The 17,135-nt window shown below is 35.8% G+C and overlaps 2 protein-coding genes across 2 annotated transcripts in view; one reads left to right on the top strand and one right to left on the bottom strand.

Moving 5' to 3' along the window:
* Positions 1–9,528, bottom strand: part of LOC128997253 (focadhesin) — a 55,537-nt gene extending 46,009 nt beyond the window's left edge. The window contains exons 1-3 of the mRNA XM_054422866.1: positions 9,453–9,528; positions 7,988–8,075; positions 6,925–6,987 (exon numbers count right to left, since the gene is read on the bottom strand). Of these exons, the coding sequence (XP_054278841.1) occupies positions 6,925–6,987; positions 7,988–8,059 (135 nt within the window). The 5' untranslated portion in view covers positions 8,060–8,075; positions 9,453–9,528. The remainder of the gene's footprint in view (positions 1–6,924; positions 6,988–7,987; positions 8,076–9,452) is intronic.
* Positions 9,529–11,630: 2,102 nt separating this feature from the next.
* Positions 11,631–17,135, top strand: LOC128996209 (protein C1orf43 homolog). The gene is made up of 4 exons (XM_054421355.1): positions 11,631–11,957; positions 13,523–13,685; positions 14,194–14,413; positions 15,338–17,135. Exons 1-4 carry the CDS (start codon positions 11,799–11,801, stop codon positions 15,510–15,512), a joined length of 717 nt encoding a protein of 238 aa, XP_054277330.1. The 5' UTR covers positions 11,631–11,798; the 3' UTR covers positions 15,513–17,135.

The raw sequence follows: 17,135 nt of genomic DNA, 5'->3' as shown, positions 1-17,135 counted from the left end.
TTTCAGCCCCCATTTGTAAACCGGAACATATTTTGGCCTGGAAGTAGCTTGTGTGTAATCTGGAGCTGAAGAAAATCTTGACAGGTCACAGTCCTCAAAAGATCCTCTAACCGCTTGAGGTCTTAAATCCTCCCTCAATTTTCCAACTTCTGTCTTCCTCGCAGCTTCTTGAATACTAATCTCTTCCATGCTAAATTTCTCTCTTTGCTGTTTTCTGATTTTCCACAACTGTTCTTCCTGTTGCCATTTTTCCTCCAGTTTTCTTCTTTCTTCTTGTAGCCTCCTCTCTTCCTTCTGAAGCCATTCTTCTTGGTGACGCCTTTCTTGGTACAATTTCCTTTCTTCGTTCTGCCGCCATTCTTCCAGTAGCTTCCGTTCCCCAGCCACGTTCTTGTTGTATTCCGTCAGTGCAGGTGGTTGAGATGGAAGGGATGGAGTTTTTGGCAGCTCAAAATTTGTTTCCTGGGTCACGGTTTCCAATAGTTGAGAAGGTAGACGTTCGGACGGTGTTGCCGGTGTTTTTTCTAACACATCACTCCTCTGTGTGGGGGTTTCTTTAAAGGAATCCAGTAGCTCCCTACTTTGGTGTAACAATTTTTCCTTTGAATCTGACATCTCCTTATCAGCCCCCGCTCCCACTGGGATTCTTTCTACTCTAAGGTACAGGTGCCAAAGACGAGCTGAAATCCTGTGAAACTCGTTGTCGTTATAATTCCCTTCATAGTCGCTTACCAATGAAGATAAATCCTGGTATTTAATCTCACATTCCTCTAATTCTACGTCTGCATCTAAGGAGTTTACAACAGCCTCATCAATTTTTGTATCTGTCGATAAACACTGCGTTAGACGCTTCCTTAACTCATTAGCAGTATCATTCGTATCAACATTCCTGATTTTTAGTTCGTAGATGACCTCAGGCTTACGCAAATGATAGGCACTCATTGTCAGATAAAATATCAAATTCACTAGATGACCAGAACAGTACATAAACAAAACCAAATTATATTCACAACAAAGTATTTATAAGACCAGCAGAACTTTTATCCAGTTTTGCTCCTTTCAGTAGTTAGCTTGTGAACTGGAACAGATTAATGAAAGAACAAACAAATCCAAACAGCAGTATCAATTTTTTTTTTCCACTCAATTATTACCAACAAAATCTGAAGTATTAAAATTATGTTCACACACAGTTTAAAAGCTTTCCCAATACAGCTTAGTTCCTGTATTATCCAAAAGCCCCACGTTCAGGGCGCCATTTTGCCACCTTGGCACCTGAGATATCACTTTTGATAGCCTAGCTCAGTGGAGAAGGGCGTGAGTGTTGGGGGAAATTCGTAGCTCATCCAAGTCTGGATTACTGATAGCAGGTCACCCTTGAATTGTTACCAAGTTGGTCGGGATTTGCTCGAGAGAGGGCGCCACCTTGTTGTTAGGATGGATCAGTTGCAGGACTCCAACAAGGAATGTTTTCCTGCCCTAAGGTATCATCAAGTGAGCCCACTACCATGCACTCAAAAGTTTAATCTGACTTTGCAAAAACTAGGCCTTAAGCACTTGGATTAGCAGTATACCTTTAAATTATTTAACCACCCAAACTCATAAACAAAACAAAATATTATTTCGTAATTGACAACTCAGTAATCAATCAGATTACAAATTATCTAGACAATAACCTGCGATACTACTAGGTAAACACAAATAAAGACCATATGTTGAATTGTATACACTTGTATTGCCTATTTCTCTTCCACAGCTAAGATCTTAAATACTACAAGTGAAGGAGAGCAATTAGGATAGTGATAAATAGCTCACTTAGTGAGATTCGTGCAAATAAATACTCATAAATTAAATACTGGCCAGTTCTGTTAAATACCAAATCAAGTCCCTAGGAACACTCCAATAGTAACTTAATTTAAATATAACAACTTATTCTAAAAATATAACAAACACATACCCTCATGCATAAATATAAATACACCTAATAGTTAGCTTCAATTCAGGAGTTAAACAAGACAATAAATATTTCTATCTCAGAGCTCAGAACTGGATATAATTAGTCATTCACTCCAATTCCTTATCTTGCCAGAGTCCAAGGTCACAGGTTCCACTTGATAGTGACCGATGCCGCCCGGCCGTCCGGGGTGATTCAAAGGGTGTGAAAATGAAAGTCTATTCACCGAATAGAAGCACCGACAACGACACACAAAGGACGTATTGTCCGTGTACGGTCCACAACCGGATATCACAGCGCAAGTGTGACCCGCGCGTAATGTCCTCTAGGTGCAAACAACGGTGCTGACACCCGCAATGGTCCAACAGTCCTGCAGACGATCACACTCGTGGATCAGCAAGGTCACCAGTCAATGCCAAGACGCAGGTCCAGGGAAAAAGCCCTTAAAACAAAATCACTCCAGAATAGTCTTTACTCCAACAATATAAATTAAATAGGCTACCAATATATTATATACAGTTCCACACAATAGCCTATTTGTATTTCTTATCCAGTCGCAGCTTAAGTATTACTGACACTTTAGTAATCAGCTTATATCTGAATACATTATTAATAGTTTACAAAACACTCTTGCTCAGTTTCTAATGAGAACCTAGTGCACAGTGATAAATACTGTACTTTAAAGTGAATAACCAATGTTAGGGTGTAATATGTAATAACTCAATAGGCTAGGTATCAGTAAGACTGACAATTGTTACTCTAGCTTTGCCTGAAATTACTCATTACACTCTAGAACAATAATAATACCTAAGAATGGGTTTATAATTAAATAACATCATTAAATAACATGCTGTACATATTGAGAGATTAAGTAAATAGCCTACAATAAATAATTTATCAACGTGGTTCACAAATCATATTTACACCTCAACCTCATATTAACATTTTATAAAAAAATAGCTATCCACAATCAGTTCAATGACTACGCTATATCTTGCTTTATTATAATGTTAGCAGAACAAAAAGGTTTAGTACATTTTGTCCCTTTGTTTGCCTTTTGTTTTGTGTAGTCAGTTTTGCAAGATTAATTATTCTAGCACGGTTAAAATAGCAATATAAATATCATGGCAACAACATGCATAAAGTTCATTCTAATATTTACATTTAAAATACTAACTAATATTTACATTTTGTTTGTTTGTTAACCTTAGCACTTTTTCAGTTAGAAGGTTCTAAACTAATTACTTCTGTTTTACTTAGTGTAAAACCATTAATTAGTATCTCGTTGTATTTAATTAAATGTTTGCTCACAAGTTCTGACAATCTCATTCTATGCCCAAGGCTTAGTTTAGTTTTATTAAATACTTCAATATTAATGATTAGGCAAAATTAGCTGTACTACTCATGAAACTCAAGTATAACATTTTTATAACATGGTAGCGGCTCACCTTAGCCAAATTCCAAATTAGGCTCACAAAAATCCAGCGATGCTGAAGGGCTTGATGTCGGTTACGGCTCTCTACCTGAAGTCTCGTGCACGCTCTCGTCTCTCTCTCTCTACTACTACTTAATGTAGCAGACTCTCTACTTCCAATGTCGACTGGACAACGCTTGACGGTCAAAGGTTATGTAGCTTCCTTATCGCTCACGGTAACCGTGGCTGAGCCTCAAATCAACAGTTACAGCTGGTGTTCAACTCTGATTCCTCTGTTATTGTTGCAACAATGAAAGCGCGCTTTTTCATTTGGCTGTCTAATCATGTCATGTAGAGTGATCAGTTCTACATAACTATTGCATTGGTAAAACAGAAAGTCAATGTCACATAGTAGCGAACTCTAACATTGTAATATATTTGAGCAATCATTTTAATTACTAAACAAAAATGATTGTTGTCTATTTCATATCCTGAGAAATGTGTACTATTTTTGTAAAAGAACAATCACTTGACTAGTTCCTCAACAGGGTGTAGGTTATCGCCATCGCACCAACTCTTCAGTATAACAGCGTTACCTTAAGTACAAGTATTTTTTGTTTATGTGTTCTCAAACTGAATTTGCCCCATATTTTACAGCGGGCAGATACAATATTTGTTATTTGATTCTAGAATTATCAGTTTATTTTTTACTATTAGAATCCCGTCGAAATCGACGGTTAATCCCAAGTATCGTCTACTACAGATGCAATACGCCAAAGAATATCGTCTACGTGCAATCTCCAAGAAGTGGTAAAAAAGACTAATTTCCGAAAAATAGTTTAATCATTAGTAGTACCCTACTTTTGTGTGTGTTAAAGAATTTCTCTTTTGCGATTGCCACGTAAAATCAAAACAATGTTTAAGTTGAAATTGAAGGTCAATAACTCGGGTGAACTAACCCGAGTGACCCGACACCCCAAAAACTGGAATGGGATGTCGTAAAAGGGAAATCTAAGAAATTGCAAATGAAATCCATTCGGAATAACAAACGGATTAACGGGACATCCCTGTACAATGTTCACTCCTAATTCATTTACAATTTCCGAGTATTGACTTTTTATGTTTTGGACCAAACAATAGGTCGAATAGTTTGTACCATATGCCTACGATTACAATTTACAACAGGTAGTACGTTCACCTTTGCCAGTAATAAATTCATGGTTTGTTCCTCAATTAACAATGAGGCAGATTGTGTTATTGTTCTAATACAAATGAGAAAAAATCACAAATTTTTACTGTGTAATCGACATTTTAAAAATCAACCCCTGAGTGATCAATACACAGCCTGAAGCCGCGTTTAAGTGAGACCAGTAGAGCAGGCAGGTTACTTACCTCTAATGTATTTCAAGCTATAGTACAGAAAGAATGACAATAACTTAAGATTTATAAATCTCTTATTTGATTCTAGACTCAAAAGAATTATTATTATTTTCTTCATAAATTATTCAATTATTTTTTTATAAATAATTTACTTCGTAACGTGTAACACTACTTAAATTAAGACCAGTTTTAATTTCTATTATAGTTTACTCTTTTTTTTATCCGTCCAGAGTACATGCTGGTTATTGTTATTTTAATTTATCAATAAAATAGAGTAATTATGTTTGTGTTTATTGGTAATCCGGAGGCTAACATCAACCTTATCGATTCTTAACCCATTACTTTGGAAATAGCCAAGTAAACTCTGATTAAACGAATTTGTGCTTGTCTAATCAGTTAGGAATAATTCATTATAGGAACTTAAGGGTAAAGGTTTTCATTAGACAAATTTTATGTCGGCAATAATAAAGTAAAACAATTGATTTACTTTAAGATATTTCCAACAATATACTAATACTCCAGAAAAACCTAAGTAGTTTTTATACAAAAGTATTTTTACATCTAAACAAAGCCTATGTAAACAACCCTGACTCGAAGCATAACAGACGACCAGCGCGTTGCAGACGCCGGGACTAGGCTAGCGCCGCCGCCATCTTTGTCCGTTTCGTCGGCTAGTCAGACTGCCACGCTCCTGCGCTCCGAGTAGCGCTTCTATTTTGTTATGTGTTCGCTGGTCCAGGGGCCCTCCCCTGGGAACTTTTGAAAATTATACCTGTTAACTCAAATTTTTAGGCTATTTTGCGACATACAAAAGACATTTTTTAATTGTAGAAAAAAATGATGAATTGTAAAAAAATCCTATTTTAAAGTGAAGGAGGGGGGGGGGGTCAAAACAATCAAATTTGTGTGAATTTCATGCAAGTAATACTATTTTTATATATGCTGATTAAGAGCACATTTAAATCAGAAACTACAGATGTCAATTGGTATCAACCTCAACTCGATAGTTTAGAAAGCACATCTGAGGACAGAATTAAACCAATCAAGTTGAACTTGTCTTACAAGGCCCCTTATTCAAAAATTTAAAAAGTCACTGTGGGCCCGGGCCCCTATGCATTTGCCCCCCCCCCCCTGTTGACGGCCCTGTCCAGCACTAGTGTTGGTGTCTAGGGCAAAGTCCAATACTGCCCTTTCCCTCATGCACTGCAATGCTCAAGTTGGAGGAAGACCCTGTACCCTATGCGATAATTCCTACACAGTGATACACAGTGAGCCATTAGGGCTCTTCCTTGCTAGTCACAAGTATATGCACTAATAAACACATAACACATAGAATTTTCACAAGTTCCTTCCTCAGAAGTAGAGAGTCTTTCTATGTCCTTGTCAAGAGTTTACTCGACCAGAACATAGAATGACTCTAAATACATGATTCCTAGGAAACATGCAACTATTTCTTTTGGTTTCAGGTTATCGGTATAGCATTTTCATACCTGATGATCATCGGACCCATGGCTTACAACAAAAACAGGCATTTGTGGATCCAAAACAGTGCTTAGAATCTGTAGTTTTAATTGCTTGTTGCATAATAAAAAGTCATGAACTCGGTAATAACCAACAAAGTGACATCCTGGAAGATTTTGTTCTTTAACATCAATTTAGGAATAATTTGTTCAGTGTTTTTGCTCTATCATTTTTTAGTCTTTCAAAATAAATTTGCTTTTCTTATTGAATACATCTTCTAAAACTCCAGGGTTTATTTATTGATTCAATTAATCCTATTCTGCACTTTTCCATCCCTGGTTCCATCCTTGGTTATGATCTTCATAACCAAAAAACAGAATTTCTTGTAAAACAAGAATAAGAAGATGAATGGATGTGTTGAGAAAGAAGGAAAAGCAACTAGTAGTAGATTTAACACAAGATACCAATGACAGCAAACATCGGACTTGCTGCCGGGTATGTAGTGACGTTATAACACACAGGCCATCTTAGATGTTATCATACATCGTGGGCTACTTCTACAAGTTCTGCCACATAGATGACATTAGCCTACATGAAGAGTTTGTCATGTTATCTAGCCTATAATGTTCGATTTATTAGTCTTTGTTGGTAAAATGGTTAGGACTCTGAATGAGTCATAAAATTTATAGTTTTAACAACAATAATATTTGTTACTCACATCTTTGTCCGTATGGCCTGCTTTTACTTTCTTCTCAACGGTCTCGACCAGTTTGGTTATAGCCTGAAAAAAAAAACTTATTACTGTACAAAACTTAAATACTTAACTTACATGTTAATTGTATGTAAAAGCGATGGAAAACCGCACAAAGTTTGGGGTAGAGATCAGATCCATTATTTTGAGGAGCAGGAATGAATGAGTCTCTGGTGCTGGTGTGACGGGTTGTTGGCAGCTTGTGAATGATTCTATTAAGGGTTAGTATATTTGATTTAATCAAATTTAAAGGTTTATAGTAGGCCTATGTTACTTTGGATTCAATAATTTATTTTAATATTAAAATGAACAGTTTATTATTTTTAGAGGTAAGAGGACTTGCTAGTACTAACTTTGCCTCTCAAATAAAGACATTTTTCATTTCATTCATTTCTTTCATTGAATTAATTGAAGATGTCAACCTGATGGTTCAAAAAGAGTTAAGTACATAACCTAATTAAAGTTGTAACATTGGAGTATAAATACAGGATACAGCATAGGTATTATAAATCCATTAGCCTAGCCTACTTTCATCCATTACTTTTACTTTTAATAGTGGGAAATTTGAACCGGAAAAATATTGGAAGAAAAGATTAGATAGGTTTAACTTAACTGTAACCCACAAAAGGTTCATCTAAGGAGTATGATACGATACAAGCTATCATTAACTTAGATCTCAAAAATGTGAATGTAATTATAACACTTAAAAAGGTGGTTTTTGAATGGTTTACAAATTGATCTGTTACTTATCATGAATTCATTGACATAACAGTTCAATATATTTTGTTTCATTTTAACGATAGGCCTTAGTAAATACATCTTTTGGTCCACCGTGGCAAAGGAGCCTGTTATTCTTGACAATCGGCATACACTTTTGATTAAATTGTTTTGGAGCAGTGAGGGAGGAATCAGTCCAAATCTGCCCATGTAAACTTTATAAACATCACTTCACCACTGCAGTCAAATGCTACTGAAACAACAACAAAATAAATACCGCATCAACATAGAGGCTACCAGTGCTTATTCTTACCAGATTCACTTTTACAGCATTCTTCTTTTCATGTGGTTTAACAGGATCCAAGTTTTCTGCTATGGAAGTCATTGTAACTCAGGGCAATCTAAAAAAACAATCACCAGAAATTATTGTAGGATTAGTGTATAATATGCACAGAACATGAAAAATGATATTAATATTTTAAAATACCAAAAGACTAGACCAACACACTTACCAATCATTAATTTATTAGGCTAACTAAACATAACTAACTTAGCCTACACAAAATGATCAAGGCAATTAATTGAACTTGCTTAGGCTACAAATAAGAGTAATATGAAGAACTTTTGTCGTTTTACCTCAACTAACTTACAAAAAAATATTTTAAAATACCTAGTAATTTACAGAGTTCAGAAATCTGTACGGCAGGACATGGCCGTAAACATTTGATTATATGTGAGATAAGCAAGTAAATTGAAGGCACAGTTATTTGCTGTACCTTACAAGAACCAAGAGAGCAATATTTGATGATTGAAGCTTGGTTAAATTATCTCATCAATGTGAACCATTGCATATCCTGCATATGAAACTGTTTTGTCTATAGTTTATTTCAGAGGCTGTTTTAATGTACTAGTTCCCGTTTGGCTTAGGAGTGATTTTCATTACATCAATGTTCAACCAAGTTAATTAGGAACACTTGAGAGGGACTAGTGGTGTCGTATCCTGATAGCTGATGTGAAGAGAAGGTGTGTTCCCTCCAGGCTTGAAAGCTGTGTTCTTTGTTCAGTCACAACTATATCTCTAGTTTGGCATGCACAGGGGAGCAAGAAACATGGTGAGGCCCTGTGGGGGGTTTCACTAATGACAAGGTAAGGTGGTAAGGCTCAATATCAAATGATGAGCCAACACTAGACGACAATAAGCTGTATTGGACAAATTTAGGAACAATACACAATCAATCTTTGCTATCTCTCGGGGATAATCTGTTAAATACTAAGTAGAATGTTAGATTTACAAGTATTGTCTCTCCAGCACAGCACACTGACTTTCGTCTGTAGGCCAAGCTGTCTAACGTATTTCTCCTTGACCAGGGGACATCAAGGCAAATCAGGTTTTGATTCCTGCCTCAATTGGGTCTGGTATGAAACTAAAGGGCCTACCTCTTATTGTATACTAAGTCATTGTGTGATTGTGTAACTTAGGCCCTATGCCTATACGCTATAGCCTAGGCCCTACGTTTTTCAAAAATTAAAATAACCTAGAGACATGGCGGAATAGGTTTTCTCACTATTAAAAAAATTAACCTAACACAATGCAATCTTGTCATTTTTACTTGAATTGGATAAGGATTTGTGATTTATTAAATCATCGTTTTATTCCTAACCTAAGCTCGAACAGTAAAAGATAATTTTGTATTTTTAATATTACTAAAATGTTAACAAGAAGTAAACACTGCTATAATTTTTAAGTTAAATTATTTTATATTGAAAAGTTTACTTACTTTTACTAATTAAATGTTTCTAAATATGAAAAAATGCATGTAAGTAAACAATCTTTTAAAGGTTAGCTTTGTTGTGTTTGAGTTTGGAAAAAATCGGCAGGAGTTTTCGATGTTTTTCCTCCTCAGTGCAGCATTGGTGGTGGCTTGGTTTTATTCCATGTGGTTCTGAAGTTTGTCAACAGTATTACTCGTGCTACAGTTTCAGAATTTATTTATCTATTATACATTCAGGCATAGATAAAACATACTTCAGGGCAAAGCGATTAGATTTAAGAAAATGATTCAACAAAAAATCTAATTTCTTATAAAAAAATAGGATAACAACATAACAATCAATAAGCACACAAGAATCAACAAGCAATAATTAATCTAATAATCATCAACATTCATAATAATCGTCAAAAAATGTGTCTGTACAAAATATAATAACAAAATAATATGTAATATAATCTAATCGTGATATACTAATTGACAGATCACTGATTTACCCAGGACAGAGAGGAACTTCCTTCGAGCCAGTTTGTAGCCGCCAAAGAGAGGTCGACATCGCTAGACATCGTGTTTTCCAAACGAAGAACTCTTGCGAGTGAACTGTTGGCGTCATAAGATGTCGATTTGAAGCACTGGCCAAAATATGCTCTAGATCAAGATCCTTCAGAAATCCTGATATCTATATCCCGAAAAGTTCTGGATAGCTGAGGACGCCATCCAGAAACTTGTGTAGAATATATAGGTTGGCAACATCTTTACAAAGTGGATGCAACATATCTAATTACTGTCAAAACTGGGATTGTAATTGATGCAATCCCAACACCATATACACAATCAGCCATGGATGCGTCTCGATAGAGGTAGGTAGCCACTTCTAACACAAAACAAACGAAGAAATCGTTTCTGTATGGCAAAAAGATGCCATGGGATTATCATGAAACATCATGTCCAGGTTGCTGAGTGAGGGTGGCTGGAGAGGCTTCGACTCACATCGACTTCTTCGGGCTTTCTTCTTCCTCAAGATTCAAGATTTATTGAGCCGTTCGGTTTATAACAATTGGCCAAGTCACTAACACTAAACTAAAATACAAAACAGAGATGCATTCCTCTTGATTTACAAAACAAAATGTCCAAAGAGCACATACAAATGTCCAAAGAGCACACCATGCATAATAGATAAATAAATAAAAAAAACTGCAAAACAAAACTGTAAAACAAGCAGCGGAGAGAAAAAAAATATAAAAATTAACAAAGCAGAGAAAAAGCAAAACGGAAAACTTAAAACCCACACTCATACCTGTAGGCAAGGTTTAGGTAATATAAATATATGTATGTATTTTTGTTTTCTTTATTTCTTTCTAATTCATTGTGTGGGTATCTGAATTCCAAAACTCCTGCAAGGAGTAAAATGGGTTTGCCACCAACCAATCTTTAACACACCTAGCAAAAGCTTTTGCAGGTTTCCTTCTTACTTGCAGAGGTATGGTGTTAAAAAAGGCTATACCTGCAACAGGAAAATAATTCAAAGTTTTGGTTAGCCTAACCCTATGTCTATGTACATTAGAAGAGCTCCTGGTTGCATGGCTATGTACACTACTGTTCAGACACATTGTGTCTTTCTGAGCCTTAATTTCTAATAAACATTGATAAATATATACATTATGTACAGACATTATACAGTTTTCAATTAACAAGGGTTTGCAATTCGCAAGCTGCTGGGCTCCGCAGAGGACTCTGACAGCTGTTTTTTGCAAAAGCAGAACTTTTTCTACAGCAGGCGCATGTCCCCAGAGTCTATTGCCATACTGTAGGTGGGATTGGAAAAAGGCCATATAAGCGAGACATACAAACTCCTGGGGCATGTCAGCTTTTAGACGTCGGAGTAGGTATATTACTCTACTAAGTTTGTTACAAATTTGTTCGATATGGCACTTTCAAGAGGCACACCTTAAGATACTCATTCGAGTCGAGGGAACGTCTTAGAAACATTTTCCAGTATATTCAACGGCATTTCAGACAGGACTGCGACACTTCATGGCCCATCATTATTAGCCAGCCCAGTTGCAGACGATAAGTTAGTTTTCGTTGTTATCCATACATATTTTTTCCTTGTCAGTTGTTACTGTCAGTGTCAGTCAGTTGCAGTTCTCTTGTGCTGTCTGCTATTTGCTGAAGCTGAACACTGAGTGAGTGCTGCTACTCGTATTTCTATAATCAAAATTAGCTAACAAAACTATTAATTTATTTCATTCTACATGAAGTAATAATGTAGGGTTCAGTATTTATATATTTAACTCACTTAAGTTTTACGAAATTTTTGTCATTCCATTGTAAAAGTGTTTACCCTAAATCATAATGACTCAGGAACTATCAGGAGTTACTGTAGTCTTTATAGTGTCCAGTGGAATTTTGACTTTTATATTACTTTTTATTTTCGCCAAGAGACAGATCATGAGATTTGCCCTTAGATCTCGCCGAGGACCTCATGTTCCAATTGGTCACGGAGCAAAGAAGGTAGGATAAGTTGACATTTTAAAGTATTTTAAGGTTCCAGCCATATTGGCTATAAGTTTATCAGTACACCTAATATTAATTTTTGGTACAGTTTCACTGGGCTATGCTCTTTATCGATAGGAACTATCGAATTGAAAATATTGATTAGGCCTAATAATTGATATTTTTAAATACATCTATTATAAAATTAAACTATCATAACCTAATCTAACCAACCAAACTTGCTGATGGTGAAAAAATCGCATGAAGGTTTACTAATCGAATCGATAGTTTCAATAGATATTAGCATCGCCCAGTTAAGGAACTGTACCCTTAATTTTAACAGGTGGAACTTTTTCTACTCCACAGTCTTCGAGGAGGTATCCGTCTGAATCCTGATATGTCTCATTCTAATGCTTACCCAGTACCTGTTTACTTATTAGAAAGAGGTGGGGTTGGGTGTGTTGTTAGCCAAGTTGTCTCGCATTTCAATGTAATAGTGACAGGTTTGCTTCTGAGCATTTAACTTGAATGATTTCCTCTTAACACATTGAGGAAAACACATTGACGACAATAATACGGGAAAAAAAAGTAACTTAGATCAATCAAAAACTCAATGACAAACGGTAACTTAACTGCGCCATAAAAAGAGCAAAGAATGTAATTTAAGAAAGTTATAATGTTGATGTCATAGAATAGTTAAAAAGGTTTTTTAGAACTTATTAGGCCACTTGAGGGGTGGTAAACAAGAAGTGGTATCTTTCATCTTGCCCAAAGGGCTGCTAGAAGTTTCTAGCACTACTTTGGGGTTATCAAATTTCAAATTAAAATTAAAATTTGTTTATTCAGCTAAAAATTAACAAAACAAATGCAATAGCCAAGTCAGAAAAAAAGTTAAAGTCATCTTAGGCTACTTAAACTATATATAGGCCTATGCAAATAAGCTTGCCATCTATTTACAAGAGCAAATTGAGCTTATTTTCCTCTATTACAGGTTGAAAAAAACTCCTTGACGCTGTAACATGAGAAATTAATGAGATCATCTTTCAAACGTTTTCTAAACTTTGAATGGTTCCAACTTCAGGGACCAGTATAGATTATTGTGTAGTTTAATACCGTTATAGAGCGTAGCCTATGCTTTTTGAAGAAGGAGGTTGCATATTTCGGAACAGGTAAATCATGTGAATTTCGCAAAGGACAGGCTGAAGATTTATCTGAGACTACAAATAAAGACAAATTTTGTTTGACAAAAGTTGACTTTTGCAGGATATTTAAACTGGGGAAAGTTAGAATTTTATATTTATTGAAGTAATACATAGTTCACTGCCCAACAACCAATCTTGTAGAGACTTCAAGAAATATAAAATTTTAACTTTCCCCAGTTAAAGATCTCATTAAAAGATCTCGTTAGAAGAGTTAAGATCATTTTTATTGTATTGAGTATCCTACAAACGTTAACTTTTGTCAAACAAAATTTGTCTTTATTATCTCCCCTAGGATATTAATGTCCATAGGCCTACCTAAATCTACTTTTGTACAGCTAGTTTTATTAATTTAAATTGTAAATACAGTTACGTTTTTTACAGTCTCTTAAGAAGGAAATTCATCGCAGGATTGATGCGATCCCCAAGATTGTATATGAACCGAGAATGATAAGTGAAAGTGACTCTCAGTACATTATGCCTCCAGACAATCATCTGCCTCCTTTCTACTGCAGACTCAAAGCAATGGACGACGTAAAACTACTTGGTAGGCCTAAATATATATTATTTTTAGGCTAGATTTTTTTTTATTTATTCATCAGCTGTGGCCTGAATTTAAATTTTAATTGATGATGCTATGCATTTGTAACCCTAGCCCCATCATCTACTGTAGGAATCTTTTTACAGGAGAAAATGAGTAAATGGTATTTTAAGAAAATGTTGTGTAGTAGGATAAAGCCACGTGGGATTATTTAAAGACTTTTACGTTCAAGAGAACTTTGCTTACCCGTGATAAAGGTTGTTGACAAGCTAATGGGAGAAAGTATGTGTCAGATTGCTGATACCATTTATTTTTGTTTGTTTTTTCAGTTCTACATACATTTTTCAACAGAGGGAATTAAAGAGACCACAGTTCAAATGATTACTTTGGCAAATACAAAATGTTTTAATATCAATAGGCTATACACAAAACCATTTACAACAATCAACTCATCACCAACTCCTTCAACCATCAGTTTCCTTCCTGAGTGTTCAAGGAATATCGATATTTCCAGAACAAGAAATAACCAAGCAGGACCCATGTCTACATCGGCACCCGACAGAGAACTTACGAGCCTACCTGCTGATGACTCTGGCCGCCCCACTCAACGGTTTGGGTCAGAGGATGGTGCACCAGTTCTGCGACTTGTACGAACACGCCAGACACGACCCCAGCGAGTTTGGTGACGAAGAGTATCAAGTCTTCCACCGATTGCTGCTCAAACTAATTGATGCGTAAGTATGTGACTTGTAATGTTTGATGTTCATTTTTGATGGTGGTTGGGAAGTTTTTGACCTTTTCCATCATAATTTTAGTTCTGTTGAGCCACCATCTGGAAGATGGGTACATTTGTGTGCTCACATTTGTGTGCTCCTACCTTACATTCGTAATATTGTGTTTTTTACAGATTAGTTTCTTGTTTTGACTGCTATTCAATTGTCCTTTTGGTTTTTTGTGGGTTTGGTTGGCATGATTTTCTGTAGCAACTTCGTTTTAGGTGCAGGAACGATATTGGTTGATGAGGCAAGTTGCACTGTGTCCTTTAAACCTCAGCCTTTGTTTAGCCTACTTTTTTAAAGCAGTTTAAGAGAATTTTAAACATCAGGTATTTGATAAACTGTACGCCATACTGCCTGTGAGCTCTATATTAAGCATATCTCTTTGGCGTCTGCCTCTTACCAAGGGTGTTTTCGCTTACCTGAGTTATATTCATGCAGCTACTGTAGTTCAACAGTCGATGGCCTTTAGTCCCCTTATACTGTCCACGCTTTAACATCTTTTATGACCACTAAAGATCCTAAAGCAAAACAAAAAGTTATTATGTAACAGAAGAATCGCCTTTCTTCAGCCTAATTAGTCGTGGACATTATCATCTTAAACATAATATTAAAACAGAATAATTCCTATCCTACCAAACTTAGTACATGTGATGCTTTTTGTCCTCAAGACAGTATGAAAATAAACATATTTAATATGTTTATTTTATAAACATATTAAATATGTTTATTTTCAAATTTTGACTTCAAAAGCATGGTAGACATTCACAGTGCCCTCTGAATTAACGAACCTCGGTGTAAGGGGGTCCTTGATAGTTTTTTTTCAAATCTCCTAGAACTGTTCGTAAGTAGCCTATTTCACCATAATTTTATTGTATGCAGGGCGAGGCTGTTGAAATCGTATTCTAACAGCAGAAAGTCGAGTCCCAACCGAACTCCGCTCAAGAAGAGCCAAGATAAATGCCGTCAGTTGTTGGAGGCCAAGCTGAAGGAGAAACGGGACGAAGATTCTCCTCCAGTCCCCCCTCCACCTGACAACAATGAGACTTCCGTGTGACACATAGGGACAACATAGACAGTGTATAACCTAATAGTAACGGTACGTTGTTGGACAATGTTTAAGCATTTGATGTATTCAACAACCTGTATATTAAGCCTGTGATGACTTTGGGTTTAACTTTTCATTACATCTAAATCTGAATATATTCTTTTGTAAGGAGTCTTATTCAATCACAGTAGAAAAAATGCAATTCATAACTTAGCCTGTGCTGAATCAACAAAACTACTGGAGTACTTAGTGCTGTATAAAATAGCGTTTGATTGAATAAGGAGAAAAAAAGCTAAAATAGAGTCTTAAGAGGGATACAAATAGACATTAGGCTATATTTCAGTGTTATATTAACAAACAAACCAAAAAATATTTTATATAACCCGAAATGGTTGACAACATACCTGCAATATTTTCACTAAAGAGCAGTATTGAGAGCTTGTCGAACAGGGTGCGGCAAAAAAACTATCTATTTTATGCAGCACACTGTTCAGCGACAGGTCATTCTTTTAATTAGGGCGACGTGGGTTCCTTCAAGTAGCACAATCATGTGTTGGTTTACCAAAATTAGAACAACGGCTTCTGCGTTCAAAAAGAAACTGACAAGCCGTCCAAAGAAGATCGGATGGCAGACAACTAACATTCGATAGAGTTAGTGCTGCTGTGGAAAACAGTCCATGTAGGCCCACCCGGAAACAAGCATCTGCTTTGAACATGTCTGACCGCTCGGTTACACTAATTTTGAGGTTGGATCTTAATTATTTTCCCTACGGATTAATTTGTTTAATTTTGTTGATTGTCCATGCATATAATCACGATGGAACCTCTCCATGTCGACCTAATTGAAAATATTCATGGAAATTCCGCTGAGTTGCAATGACTGAATCATTACGTTTTAAAACAACTCGATAATAAATGTGCGTTGATCAGGTCACCATTGCTCTATGACTACAGATAATGGTATCCTGTAGGCTTTCCAATGAGCCTATCCCCACCACCCTCAGACAACTTGTTGCTGAACAATGCCCGGCAGAAAATAGATCGGTTTTATTGCCTCACCCTGTATAAAGTAGATTCGTCATGTACATGCTGCATATCTGGTTAGTCTTATTCTGCCTCAAACTTTGATTCAACTTGATTTAATTCCTTGGCCAAACACACTCGGATTCAATTTTGGTAAATGACAAATTTCTCTTTTCCTTGATACGTCATATCATTTGTCTTTACAACTTTTGCATTGCTTATTTCTCTCATTAGTTTTGACATATCTGATTGACTTTTGGTTTACACTTATTTGACCAAAAAAATATAATCAAGACTATTGTTTTCAATTATATTTCAAGTTCCTTGAAGAATTGTTTCACTCAAACACAAACTACCTGAGCCAAGTTAACATGTTAGTTGCTCTCTATTATTGCCTGCCATTTGAATCAGCTTTTATTTGAAATAATAGGGTCATTTGGTTTTCATTCCAGTATTTAGGATTATGTGTAATATTTGTAAATAATTTGTAGTGTACAATTTATGATGATAACTGGATTACTCTATTCTGTATATATTTATTGCTATACATCTTCATAATAGGCGACCTATCTACACTTTGTAAATATTATATGTAGCATAATAATGGCC

Source organism: Macrosteles quadrilineatus, unplaced genomic scaffold (assembly GCF_028750875.1).
Source record: "Macrosteles quadrilineatus isolate MER2022 unplaced genomic scaffold, UCM_ALF_1.0 Scaffold_6__1_contigs__length_79288215, whole genome shotgun sequence".
Lineage (NCBI taxonomy): Eukaryota > Metazoa > Arthropoda > Insecta > Hemiptera > Cicadellidae > Macrosteles > Macrosteles quadrilineatus.
Note: the sequence above shows the minus strand (reverse complement) of the source record. Positions and strands in the feature narration are given on the sequence as shown.